The following is a 14,035-nucleotide window of genomic DNA, read 5'->3' as shown; positions in this document are numbered from 1 at the left end:
CCTCATGCCTGCAACGCTGGAGTCACTCTTTTTCTTATACATCTGTCCTGGGTTTCCTCCCACTGCCTGGCTAAAAAGAAAGGGAAAGAGATCTGCTGGGATTTTAATAATATGCTAATCCAGGTGCCATCAACATGTGCTGTTGTTATATCCCTTCTTATGCCTGCCTTCCTAGTGCTTCCACACCCAGAACTCTTCTTTGTTCTCCATTTATATTTTTTTATCATTTCCTTTATAATTTAAAGGAATTTATGACCATTAATGACAAATATCCCTGGCAAAGTTGTGACTTCTGGAGTCCAGTGCCATTTTAGGAAGAAGGAAAAACTAATCTAAAAGATCTGATTTATCATAGAATCATAGAGTATACTGAGTTGGAAAGGACTCATCAGGATCATCGAGTCCAACTCCTGGCCCTGCACAGGACACCAGAGGAATCACACCATGTGCCTGAAAGCATTGTCCAAATGCTTCTTGAGTTCCTTTTATCTTTCCTTCTCCTTTTAAAATTCTTTCCTGCTTTATGAGAACACAAAATTTCTGGATACAAATAATCAGTTGTCAAGTTTAATACAAATAAACAATAAGTACATACCCAAAGAGCATATAATTAGTGTGTGAAATTCATTGCTAAGGAAGGTTGTCAAGTTGAATGGTTTGACTAGCATGTGATGTTAGCAACATTAATATAATTTGTAGTTATGCACAGGAGGATAAGAGTAGTCAGATTTAATGCTTCAAGAAATAAGAATGTCTTTCTTCTTGCCACAAACAGCATTTCACAATTAGCTGGGTATTGTGCTTTTCGCCCCACCCCCTAGCATTCCTTTTTACTCTATCAGATATTGACAACAGAGGCTGAGGCCAACACCAGGGGCTTGATGTGTCACAGAAAAAGTTATTTACTTACTAGAGACAAAATTTATGATCCTTTAGATACTGAACTCGAGATAGAACAGAGAAACATATATAATACTGCAGGGATGCTTGTAAATATTTCAGTGGTATCCTGCATTCAAGACAGACGGAACACAAATATTTCAGTCCAATCTTGGCTTCAAAAGGGCAGGCAGATTTAGGATCTAAGATGCTATCAAAGCTTGTGCTGAAAAAAAAAAAAGAGGCATTACTGTTATTTTTTTATTTACCAGATGGATAAGAAGAGTGCAACCACAGTTGCTTTCTTATCTCTCTACATGTCTGTACAGGAAATAAGGCGGGTAAATCTCATCTGATCCCAAAGAATAAGTCAGGTCAGGACATTTTTGTGTTCATGTGGTGAAGCAAGGGAAATGAGGGTGGAAAAGGAAGAGAGATTTCTGCTCCCCTTTCCCGTAAGAGTACAACCCAGAAGCATGCTCTGTTTATATAAAGCTCGAACTTTTTGCTTGCTCAGTTTTTCTTAGGATACCTGAAGTACAAGCAATTCTAGTTACTTAGATGGGTTATTTAATCCCTACACAAGAGTCTCTCCCAATTTTTTCAACAGCCAAATAATATTAACATTGTTCTGTGTCTTCCTTTCTTTCCAGACTGAAAGAGAAATATGCTGATCAGTGTATGTGAGCACATGTGGGTGGATGTGGGTGAAGCCAAAGGAAGCAGCAGAGTTAGCTCTTAGCCCAGAATGTTTTGGTTACTTTATCCAGTGAACTGAATAACCTTGGTCTGGCTTCTGTGAAATTTTAGTCTTCTGTGCTCATGAACTTCCTATTACCAGTAATCTTTTTTTATTGTTTCAGCCAAACACAGCTGTTCTGGAAAGTCCTGGCCAAACAGAGATAGTCTTTAAAGTAACTCAGTGACATCCCATGAATGGTGCTGAGTATTGGAATTGAAGGCTTGAACCAGGCTCACTTTTTTTGCAGCAAGCAGAAATGGAGAGCAATGAGCTTCCATTAGGCTGTACTGCTGACTCCAAATACTCCTGTATCCATACCCAGACTGTGACTTTTCTAGGATATTGGCCTTCATTTTGAAGTCTGATGGATTACAAGGAGTAGCTTTGAGGATCACAACTACATAGACCATGGCTGTGAGGTTTTATCTGGACACTAATCTCTGAATTTCAGTAGATTAAACATCTGCCACCACCAACATAATACAGTGGCCAAAAGAGTCCTCAGTTTACCAACCAGCCAACGAGCCAAACCTGACAGCTCATCAACTGTAAATGTATTTTTATGGTCATGACTAATGTGGAGATAGGACAAAATTCTGTAGGCCAGTGGAGGTAGAAGAAGAATTGTCCTCTCTCCGACTTTCTTCAGGGAGGAAGGATCTGGGCCTCTTTATGGTATTTATTTTCAGTCCTGCTCCTTAACACTGGGGTACTGAGCAACCAGTTGTCCCAGAGTCCAGAGTGACACCCTTCAGGCTGCAGGTGTACTCCACATCCATGGGCAGGAGAAAGTCACTGGAAGTCATTACGTAAGATGGAAAGGGGAACTTCTAAAGTGCATCCTAGCCCAAAATGTTGGAGAAAGCAGGAAAGAAAATAGCTGTGAGCTGGTATGGGAACCTTCCCCACCCACAGGAGGCTGACGCTATCTGTAAGCTTAGATGGTGGTTTTCACAGGACTAAGACTATACATGGATTCACTTTGTTAGAACCAATACATATTTTCACACTGGAAACTTTTATTTTTGCAGAACGTTGTAAATGCTGGGGGCAACATTTTTCTCAGGGGAAAGGTCAAGACAGGTTTCAAATATATGTGTTTAAATATTTTTGAGGAAAAAACTCATCGCTTACTTTTTATAAAATTACTTTTTTCCCCCATCCCCACCACTTATCTATTATGAAATTACTCTCTTCTCCCCATCCCACCATGGAAATGGAAACTAATCATTTCAGTTATTTTGCAAATAATGTTTGATTGCTGTGAAACTAGATTTCTCCTGTTTATGTGCTTCCCCTTTCTCTTAACCTTTGGAAATTTTTCAATCTGTTCTTGAAATGTGTCTTTCCCAGGTTGAACTAACATTTGAACTAGTTTTAGGGTTAATTTCGGGTAGCTGAGTAAGTTTGCTGCCAGAACTAACACACGTTCAGATATGTATATTGAGTTCTTTAAATGTCTGAAATGTGTTCTGTTTATTTTTATTTTATAGTCTTTTGACTAGCTTCTGTGTTTAAAAAACATCTCTCCTTCTAAAGCTTAGTGTCAGTATGCTAGTTTTCAGCACGATTTATTCCATGAGGTTGTTGACTCTAATTAGATTGTGGATACTTGGACACTCTTACTTAATGGCTCAATTATACTTTCTTCTTGGATCAGTTCCGAGGTATTACTTAGGACCAAATGAAAAAATAAAAATAAAATCTTGTTTTCTCATGTGCTGTAGAACTAGTTGTTCTAAAAAACACTTGTTTGTCATGTTGAGAAATCTCTTCCTAAGCCATAGACCATGTGGTTGCTGACTAACTTCCATCCTGAAACACAGAAGCAAGCTTGAAAAGGACTGTCCAGATTGATGAGTCCAGTTATTTGTTACTCCAGGCAACCTGGGTTTGGAAACCCTGCTCTGTTGCAGAAGTGATAGGGTTTATTCCCTTACTGTAGTGCTCAGCAACTGCTGAAGTCTTCCTATCATGAGCTGGGCACTAGGTGAGGGACACATAGATATGGATCATGGCCCTAAAGACACAGAGTCTGGAAATGAGATTTATCCTGATCATGAGAGCTGTGGACTCTGAAACAGCCCCTGGAGGGGTACTGGAAACAGTTTGTAATTGCTAGTTCATTGTCCTGCTGGAAAAGCCTTGTGGACAATGCAGGGGTGGAGAGGCTTGGTGCTTCCCACAGGCTATGGTCTGTCATTTTGGGTGTGAGCGCAAATCACCTTGTCTTGTTAGTCCTCATCTATAGCACTTCCCACTGGAATTATTCTTCTGTGAACAAAGGTGACCTGGGCCATACAGAGGGATCCTGCTGAGTTCTCCCTGGTAACTTATCCAATGGCACTAACAGATGCCCATCTCTGCAGGCACATTCTCAGTGGACATATCAGAATCAGTATTCTGTCATCAACTTTATGATTGTTGGTTCATAGTTTTTCCTTTTATTAACTGTTTACTTCCAGTTTTTGAGCTTTTAATTTACAGTAGGATTCTTTCTGCTAATCCCAGTGGAAGACCTTGCCTTTGTGCTGCTGCATATTATCCTGTTTCTGTTATTGCAGCTTTCAAGGTCCTCCTTTTCATCCTGTATAAGCTCTCATGCCTCCTTTTCACTGCTGTTGCTTTCTTGCTTTGTGTTATTGACAAAATTCCTCAACAAGTATTCCTTTTTAAAGCCAGCCATTAATGGAAGTATTCAGTAAAACTAGCCCCAAGAGAAATTAAATTAGTGGTTTCTCAACATTTCTCTTTTTCACTGCTTAAGCTTCCACCCCATTTGTCTGGTTCCTTACCATCTCACGGTTTTGGCTTTAATGCCCATTTTCTCCAGCTTAACTAAAAGTTTGTCAGATGGCACCGGGGCCAAAGGTTTACCAGTACCTAGGTAGATGAGGGTGACCAGATCTTCTGATCTCTTTCAGGGTGCAGCATGTCATAGTACCGAATATTCAGATGACCCTGATGGGCGGTAGATTAGGGCAAGAAATGTCCTCCTGTTTGCACAGCTTTTCAGAAATGGTTCATGATTAAGTGTCCTATACCTTAGAAACAGTTCAAGGTTGATGTTCTCAGGCTCTGAGGACCAATAGCTGCTTGTACAAGGACACGAGTAAAATGGTACCCTGTTGCCACAGAGAAGTCTGAACTTTCCCCAAACTCATAGAGCACTGTAGGAGCTAAAGAGATGACCACTGGACTGTTCTCTGTCCAAACATTTGGTGGTTCTTTAACTCCACGCATATTCTATCATTTTCATTTTACAACTGAGACTGCACATCAGACCACACTGGATCTTTTTCTGGATCAGGCAAGCCACACTCACCAGCTGTTTAATTAATGAATAATGTGATGGGTTTTCTTTCTTAACTTCCCAAACCACTAATTTCTGCAGCTGGTCATCCCTCCATTAGATATTACAATGAAATTCTTTACTGTGAGGGTGGAGAGATGCTGAAAGGTGTTGCCCAGAGAAGTTGTGAATACCCGAAGACCAGAGTCTTGTGCTGTCTGGATGAGGCTTTGAGCAACCTGAGCTAATGTAAGGTGTCCCTATCCATGGCAGGAGAGTTGGAACTATATCATCTGTAAGGTCCCTTCCAACCCAAACCATGCTATAATTGCACCTCTGCTGAGCTCAGTCCCTCAGTCTATGCCTACCCTTACTTAGGGACTGGACCTACCAGCACCTTTGCTGAGCATGCACCAGGCATGGATTTCTCCTGAGGGAGGGAGCACTGCTGCAGGTTGCTACTCTCATGGGTTCAGCATCCCAGTGTGGTGCCTGTGTGCTCTACATGCACCATGTGCTAGGTGGTGCAGACAGGATCAGAAGCCCAGTAGCCCTGTCCAACAAGTACATGTCCTAGGCTGTCCAGCACCGTTATGGGCCTGGTGTGAACTGAGAGGGTGCATCTCAGGGGTTAAGTTTGTGTAAGCCAACTCACAGGGTTTTGTCACTTCGGGGTTTTCAGAGCTACGTGGAAAAGACACCTTTGTTATGTGAATTTTCAGTCTGACATTAGCCTGCCACTAAGAGAGGGGATCAGACAGTTGTAAAAGCAGCATGAAGAGAGGGGGAGAAGGCTTCTGGCTTCCTGCTTCCTGTGGAAGAATAGGTGCCCTGGCTAGCAGCAAGGCTTGAGTTAGAGCACAGAAGGGGAGGAGAGGGTGGAAGAGGGAGGGTCTTGCAGCAAAGATTGGAGCTTGTTCTCAGATCTCTGTCCACTCATTGCTCCTGGGCACAGAGAGGTAACCTGGATGTGGCTGTGCCCCCACTAGTCCCTGGTGTCTGCTCTGGCTCTCTCCCTCTTGGCTCAGTTCCTTGAGGTTGTTGGTTTCCTGGCTGTGAGTAGAAGGTATTTCTGATGGAGAAGGTGGTACCCTTGGGGGTGGATCAAGAGTGGGAGAGGGGAGGAGTCACTGATTAATGCTAATAAATAAAAGGTCCCTTTTCTTCAGTCCAGGGTTCAGGACACCAGAAGAGCTGCACCGCCAGACAAGCCGCCAGCTGCAGGCTGGCAGGGAAGCAACACCTTAGTGAGTATGCAGGGACCGCCTTGCTTTTACTGGACAGCTGCTTGTTATTATTGCCTTGCTGGTGCTTCACAGCTGCAAAATGTTAGGAGTGGTTGCTAAGGCATGTGTATAACGTTGTGAGTCTCCAATCCAGCAGTAGACAGATCAGGGCTGCTTTTTTGATTCCCCCTTTATTTGTGGGACTGCGGAGATTTCCCTGGCATATGCAGGTGATTGTCTTAGCTCCCTTCTCTATTTCTAACCAGTGGCTGCTTCTAGAAAGCAGAGGGATTTGGCTCACTGTCTTGCATGGTATGTTACCTCTGGGGCAGCCCACTATTGCTGGGGAGGGGAGATGTGTGCTGGGGAAGTATGGAGTGCAGGGGGAGTATAAAGGAGATGTACTTTTGCAAGAGAAAGCATTCCTCGAAGGAGATTTGTTGGTATAAGGCTGTGTAGCTGGCATGTTCACCCTTGAAAAATGTATTGCCTCTGTGGTGAAAAATGAAACATTTGGGTTAAAGTGGTGTTTGTGGCTCTTCTCCTGTGGTTGATGCAGGGTATGCTCCAGGCACTCTGGGATCAGCATCCTCTGAAATGGGAACAGAGTCTTCCAGGGAGCAGAAAGCTCTGCCTTGAGTAAAGATAAATAAAGAGGGTTTGGCTGGAAAGCATGTTGGAGTTTCCCATTGTGCAGCCTCACTTTCATTCCAAAGTACTCCCAGCATCTCCCTCTCTGTGCCCCACTGTTTTCCCACCGGGGTCCCTCCTCCAATCTCTCCCTCAAATCTCCCTTTCTTAGTAGCTCCTGTACAAGACACTTGGGAAACCTATAAAATCCACATTCAACACTAAGTCCGAAACTATGAGCTCTAAGGAATGAAAACAATCACAGAGCAGATATTTTCCTTAAAGAGGCTGGAGTGGCAGGGCATGGAAGGGCAGCATAAATGTCTCTGTTCCCTTCTGACCTTTTGTGTATAGCAGACTTATGTTTTTTCCCTTAGTTTTCCTCCTCATTTTAGGCTAAGCATTGATGGCACAGGACTGAGGTGATCTCCACATGGGATGGGATAATGGGGAAGAAAAGCAATTCTATCTCTTTGATCTGTATTGAAGACCCTTCTCAATATCTCTCCCAGAAACCAGAGGCTTCAGGAAAGGGCCATGAGTTTGGCATTGAAAGGCTAAGTTGTAAATATTAATTTAGTAAGATTAAAAGAGTAATCTTTTTTCCACTGAAGTTTCACTCCTCTCTGGTGAAGGGTTAGGCTCTGGCTAGCTGACCCTGTAGTTCTTGGCTGTGTTACCTGCAGTGTGGTTTCACGGATTGGCCCCTGAATGTAACAGCAGTGACAACACCACAGTGGTTTGGGGAGAATGGCCTGAACCCAGAGGGCATTCGCTCTGTACCCTGACAGTGAGAGATCCTGATGCCTGCATGTATACAAGGAGAAAACAGGTGGTCATCACAGCTTGGATCACACTTGAGAATGGTTCCTATGCCCTAGGCCCATCCCCAGGCAGTGTGTAGGGTCCCAGCCCCACCACTGCCATTATGCAAGGGCTGGCAGGCACTGGGTACCCACTTTCCCTCCCTATCTTTCCTCTAGCAAACTACTCCTCTTTGCTCTTCACCCAGCAGGGATGGCCATCTCTGTAATTCCTTCTTTCTTCTTTTACTCTTTTCTACTTTTCCACAGAGCTACTGGAGAGTTGAACACTCAATATTTTGTCCGTCTCTGCTGTCCTTGATATTGGTCCCAGACAAACTCTTGATTTGCTTAAAAACCAAGGTAATGCTCCCAGAGACTGCTGGCCTTGGAGATTTGTCCCAGCTGAAAAGCCTTGCATTGACATCTGATGTTGGTGCCTGGTGGAGCAAGGACTGCTATTGCTAGACCAGACAGACATCAGTCCTGAGAGATATGGTTACCTCTGCCTCCACCAAGATGTCCTTTCTTGGTCTGGAAATGGAGTGTAGTGTCAGTACCACAGTGAGAGCCCTCTGAGAGAGAGTTATGGGTGTCATCTTAATGCAAAAATGATGATCCCTTCAGCAGAAGGAATTTGTTTAGGTTGCTGCTTGTTACTCCTGGAGCAATAAAGTAGGAGACAGGAACGGGCACTAGGATTATGTTCCTCCTCTGATGACTGGTGGGCTGGCATCACAGCAAGGGCCATTGGAGAGAGGGGGACTGAGGGAAGCAGGAGTGTTTGAAGCCTCAGTCTTCACATCTCCATCAGCAAAGCTGACAAAACAGTTTGGGCTGGCTCTATCCAGATGGAACATGGTGGGGGCAAAGAGGGCAGATCAGAGGAAAAATTAGAAAGGCAAACATTTGAGTTTGGGGTCAACACGCACCTCTGCCTTTGGACCTCTGGCAGTCTCTGAAATTCCTTTCCTGAAATTCCAAAAGCAGGCCAGCTTTTATGAGTGTGGAGTGCTAGTGACATGTTTATCTCTGGATTATGACCCCCAGCCCTGAACTGGGAGAGGAAGGGGGTATGCATTCCCAAAACTTGATTCAATCTGCTAATAGAGGATGTTTTGTAACAGCTCTATAGAGAGTGTACCAGCTAGCCATCGTCTTGCCCAGGCTCTTTCATAGGCCCCCTCCTAACTATGTTTTCTTAATAAACATTCCACTGCTAATTTTGCAGTCAACCCAGGATCTCCAGCTGCCCTCAGCGGGAAGAAAGCAAAACACAGCAAGAAAGACAGTGAGAGATTCCTCCCTGCACTGGCACAATGCGCACTCTCATCATCCTTACGTTTTTGGCTGTCTTGGTGATGGCTGCCACTTGCTATGGTAGGTGACTTTTATTACTGGGTAGAATGAAAACTCCAAACCTGCAGATATTTTTGGGTCTGTTCAGATGTTTGTTATGTAACTCTGTGTCTTCTTTTCTCTTAACTTAATCTCTTGCCTGGTTTGTTGCCCTTGCGTCAGATCCTCCTATTCCTGTTCCAGAGCTGTTGGCTCCAGTCACTGGGATTTGTAGTCCAGGATGCTTCAGCCCCTTCCTCTCTGTTCCAGCTCACCTCACAGACTGCTCCTCTTTCTGTCCTTTTGTTGTCTGGACTACAATAACAGTATTTATTCTTAGTTATTCCTTGTTAATAGGAAGATTTCCCTTTTTCCTTTTGTAATGTTAGCCCCGTTTTCCTGTGAGGCACACAGTTCTGTACTGGTGGAATTAACATGCTGCTTTATCCAAGAGTCAAGTGCATTTCACTATGCTAATCCATTCCCTAAGAACACTTGTAAGCTTTGAAGGTAAGCATGTATCACACCCACTGTAGCGTCAGGAACAGAAAGTGAGGAACCATTCTTGAGAATCAGACTGGATGACCAAGCACAAGTCTGGAAGTCCTGACTAAAACACCACATGGCTCCATATTAAACTCCTGAACACTCTAAACTCGAATAAATTCTAGGTCACGCCTCTGATCCCTTTCTCTTCCTTTTAAACAATACCTTAAAACCTGGCTTCTCTGATTTGTATGTGTGTTCTATTGATCTGTAGAGTGTGAAAGACCGATTCCTATCAGTACAGTGTCTTACCACATGTTTTACTCTTTTTTTCCCCAGAGTCCCATGAGAGCATGGAGTCCCACGAGCATTACTGTAAGACTGCTTTACTGTTTTCTTGGATTTGAAGTGTGCTACAGATGTGCTCAAGATCATTTCCTTGTACTTTACTGTAGGGATTAAACACTCAGCCCTAGGAAACTGAATTTACTGGGAGATGGAGTTTCAAGATAAAAAGGGAGAGATATATCAGCACATGTTCATACCACCATTTTGCATTGAATATAATGCAAATTGGAAAAGAAAATTGGCAAATAGATCTTAGGTGTCTGTTGCATGTACCAAAACCAGGTTAACTGACACTAGAAAAGGACATTGCTCAAAAAGCTCTGGGATGAGCATGGAAAGAGGTACTGCAGAAGCCAGTTACAAAATTTATTCTCTCCCAAGGACAAGGAGAGCCTTGCCTAAGCACCTTGGAAGCAGGTGGGATGTATGGATAGGGGGATCCTTCTGCTGGAAGAGAGAGTGAGTGTCACAGGAAAAGCATGAAAGGGTGGAGAGTCTCACTCTGGAACAAGCAATATCCTAGAGAGGTTAGAGCACAGATGGACCGAAACTAAAAAGAAATTTGGACATCTGGAAGAAGGGCTTCACAAAGCAGATATTTAGAAGCACAAAGGCACATGTGTGAGCCAATATCCACAGACTCCTGAACTCTGCAACAGGACTGTGATGTTTCTCAAAAGTGAAACTTTCAGTGACTGCCTAACCTTGGAGGCAGAGAGACTTACTCAGGCCCTTCCTGTTTTTACCTGTAATTTCACTATTCTTGTAATTCTGAGTGTGCTCAGACTTCCCACGGTCTGTGCAGCTTGGTGCCTACCTCTTCTTCGCCAAGCTCCACTTACTTGGAGGAGCTGTGGCAGCAAAATCACAGTAGCATTCCCCTAGGTGACTTGAGTAACAGCAGAGCAAGACCAGCATGTGCACTTCCATATAGGCTGCACCAACCGCAGTGAGAGCTGTGCACGAACCAGTGGGGGCGACAGGAGGGAATTTAAAAGGTCCTGGGTTTCACTGTGCATAGGAGGGCAGACAAGAAGGCTGTTATAAAGGTGAAAGCTAGCTTTTGTTGTAATCTGGCATTGAAAAAGTACCTCTCTATCCTGAGTAACTCCTTGCCTTCTCAGATCCCTTCATCAATAGGCGAAGGGCCAATGACTTCATACAAGCTGACACGAGACTAGGAGCCATCACTCAGGAGAGGTATGTTATGGACTAAAGACACTGAGGATGGGAATGGGGAGAGGTTCCTCCTTGCCAAGCTCAGGCTGGTACCAGAGGTGGCAGCCACAGTGACTTCTGAGAAGCCTCAGTCCCTCTCTCAATGTGAGGTATCCCTGAAGTCCCCAGTCCCGGGAGAAGCGAGAATTCAGATAACAGAGAACACGTCCTTTGGTTTGGGGACATGTCATGTTCTGGGAGGACTCCAATTAATTCTTCTAAAGGAAACACCAACAGAAGGAGAGGGAATGAATGTGGGATGATCAGAAAGCAAGCTCAGTTTGAGATCTTATTCTAGTCCTCAGATCTCAAGCAGAACTGACCTTTTCTAAATCACAGGGCCATCTGAGGGCCTCCTTGCCTCCTCTATAAAATATGGATATAGGCAATTTCATGCATCATGCAAGGCTTGTGAAAATTAAGACTGAAGCACAGAAATCATCTCTTAGTGAGGCATCAAAGCAAACCTCCTCAGTACCAGGTGGCCCCTTTGCATGATGTTTTAGGTCTTTGTTCCATATGTGGTTTTGGGGAAGAGCTGAAGGGAGTAGGCTGAGGTAGGCTGCAAAGGGAGGACCCTTCCTCAGACTGAGGCAGGAGCCATTCCCCTCTCCCTACCACCTTACTTAGCCCTGAAATAAAAGATTGCCTGGGGAGGCAAAACATTCCTGCTGTAGTCACATCGCTGCCTGGGTGTAGTAAACACAGGAGCTGGTGTACCAAGATCTTTGTAGCTGGATAATGGACTCTGGTGACGGACCCTTAATCCTGGTTGGGAGCTGTGGTGCAGGAAAGGGCAGTAGGCAGATATTTGGGATGACAGCACTTACCCCTCATCTCTCCTACTTTTACAGGATCAGGGAGCGTACTAAGGCACCCCATGAACGTCAGAGGGAGATCTGCGAGGACTACTACCCTTGTGAACTGTACGCTTATCGCCATGGCTATGCTGCTGCTTACAGGCACTATTTTGGGAAGAGGAGGACTAAGTAATGGATGACCTGCCCCTATCCTGGGGCCTGGAGTCCAGGGTATCCTCCCAAAAAATGCAATGGCTCTGAAACATATTCAGTTGCTTGTGTCCCTGTATGTTATCCAGCCTGCTGCTTCTCTCCCATGTAGCCATGGATTCCTACACTGTGTTAATTAGTGCTGAGCTGATGTAGCAGAGATCAGAATGAGTTCAGGATGTGGGTGTTTACTACACAATAAATTGCTGGTTTGATACTATCTTCTCATGAGTCAGAGTATTTTTAAAGGGGGTGTGTAATTTTCCATGAAGAAGCTGAGTTTGTTTATCAGATTCTGGGGAAAAAATTACTACCTTGCAATCATAAGAGTTTGAAAGGATCTACAGTGTTTTTGTTGAGGGGTCTACAAGTTGCTTCTTTCAGAGGTCACTGGCCAATCTCAGCTCCCAGTCTTAAGACATCTTATAATGCTATGGTGTTCAGAAGGCACTTTTTGAAAATAAAATCTGTAATATCTTTCATCAGTTGGGAAAACAAAATTTAGAAGGCATCTATCTAATCTTAAAAACAAAGTTAGAGTGAGGGCTGATGACAGAAAATGCCTGTAAGTTTCTTCTTGTTTATCCAGTTACCATCAGGTCATGAAGTAGGGTACTCCTGTAGAAAGGAGTGTGTGGTTCAGACTTAACTCATATTTCCTTTTGCAATCCCCTTTCAAAACCCTTACTTCCACTTGGAATGATTCCGGTAGCACTAGAAAGCTGCAGAAACCAAAGGTGGAGAGGGGTCTTGGTGGCAAAAAAACAAATAAAAGAAACCCAGGTTTTGGGGTCAGGCCCAATTTTGTTTGTATAGAACAGTTCAGTTTTACTGTTCACAAATCATTTGAAACCAAGGTGTGTTAACCCTGTACACTTGTTACTGAGCACCTCCTGGACCACTGAGGAGTGAGCATGACTGCAGTTGGGTTGTCACCACCACCATCGCCAGGGCACATTGCAGAGCCTGTCCCCAGACCAAACAGCACCAGTGCTGACATGCCCAAGAATTCAGTACTGTTCTGGGCTGGTCAGCAGACACGGCAGCTGGGACACTCCTTAGTGAGTGATGTGTAGGGGACATAACATCTATCTTAGCTCAGCACAGATAGTTTGAACATTTACACCTCCAGGCTCACACCGTCACCTGCAAATTACAGAAGTGGGAAAGGTTCATGACATGCTATCAAAGGCTATGAGGTATAAAGTATCAAGTTGTTGACTAATCTGTGAAATAAAGTCTAGAGCCAAATCTACCTGGCACATTATAAATATGCATCTTTTTCCAAAATGTGCCTCAGAGCTTTGCCAGCTTTGAAATTGAACCTTTGGAAAGAAATGTGATTGATTGATTTATTTATTGAAAACCCCTCTGATAGGAAACTCCATCCTGCCAGTTGCTAAAGTTTTGTCCAGGGGAAAAAGTGAGCGATAAATGCATTTAAGGAAAAAAAACTATTTGGATTAGGTATATTCACACCCACGCTTGCTCTGCATGTTCCCAAGGAAGTAAATCTTATAATCACCAACTGGAGCAAACTTGCATACCCTAAAATCAACAAGTCTGCAGTGTCTGAGTTTGACCTGACACTGTGACACTACCAAAACAGAAGACACAGGGCTCGTGCTGTCTGAGTCTGTGTCCAGAAATATCTTGCGATTCCAACCTCCAGTTAAGCAGTATAAATATTGAATAATACCAGAGATTTCTGTGGGATTTCATTAGTGTGAGCAACAACCTAACAGTTTTAAGAGACTACATGCTGGTTAGAAAGCTTGGGAAAAGCTGGGAGGACAACTAAAGCTGTTTGGATTGCTAGAATTGTATATTTATTTATTTGTATTATTTCAAGTATTCATCTGGAAGCATAACTTTCCTAGAATACCTATTATTTTTAGATATTTATTTATTTTTAAACTGTTGCTCTTTTGCTGGAATAATATATGTACAACTTTTGCTGGAAGTTGTTAGTATATATATTCATCTTTCCTGGGCTGTAGAGAAGTTAACTTTGCTTTTTTTTAATCCTGAAAATTCTGTAAGATAAAAGACAGTATTTCTAA

The 14,035-nt window shown here is 43.6% G+C and overlaps 1 protein-coding gene across 2 annotated transcripts; it reads left to right on the top strand.

The window, feature by feature from the left end:
• Nucleotides 1-6,069: 6,069 nt before the first annotated feature.
• LOC113997410 (matrix Gla protein) lies at nucleotides 6,070-12,192 on the top strand. Of its 2 annotated transcripts, XM_039383975.1 has the most exons (6): nucleotides 6,070-6,160; nucleotides 7,843-7,935; nucleotides 8,804-8,952; nucleotides 9,736-9,771; nucleotides 10,869-10,944; nucleotides 11,817-12,192. In XM_039383975.1, exons 3-6 carry the CDS (start codon nucleotides 8,892-8,894, stop codon nucleotides 11,953-11,955), a joined length of 312 nt encoding a protein of 103 aa, XP_039239909.1. In that variant the 5' UTR covers nucleotides 6,070-6,160; nucleotides 7,843-7,935; nucleotides 8,804-8,891; the 3' UTR covers nucleotides 11,956-12,192. The 2 variants fall into 2 exon arrangements, with proteins under 2 accessions (XP_039239909.1, XP_027595024.1); XM_027739223.2 differs by lacking the exon at nucleotides 7,843-7,935 and having other exon boundaries at nucleotides 6,083-6,160.
• The last annotated feature ends 1,843 nt before the right edge of the window (nucleotides 12,193-14,035 follow it).

This window comes from Pipra filicauda, unplaced genomic scaffold, assembly GCF_003945595.2.
Source record: "Pipra filicauda isolate LSUMZ 115617 unplaced genomic scaffold, ASM394559v2 scaffold334_size1588553_pilon, whole genome shotgun sequence".
NCBI classification, from domain to species: domain Eukaryota; kingdom Metazoa; phylum Chordata; class Aves; order Passeriformes; family Pipridae; genus Pipra; species Pipra filicauda.
This window is presented reverse-complemented; position numbering and strand designations above follow the sequence as displayed.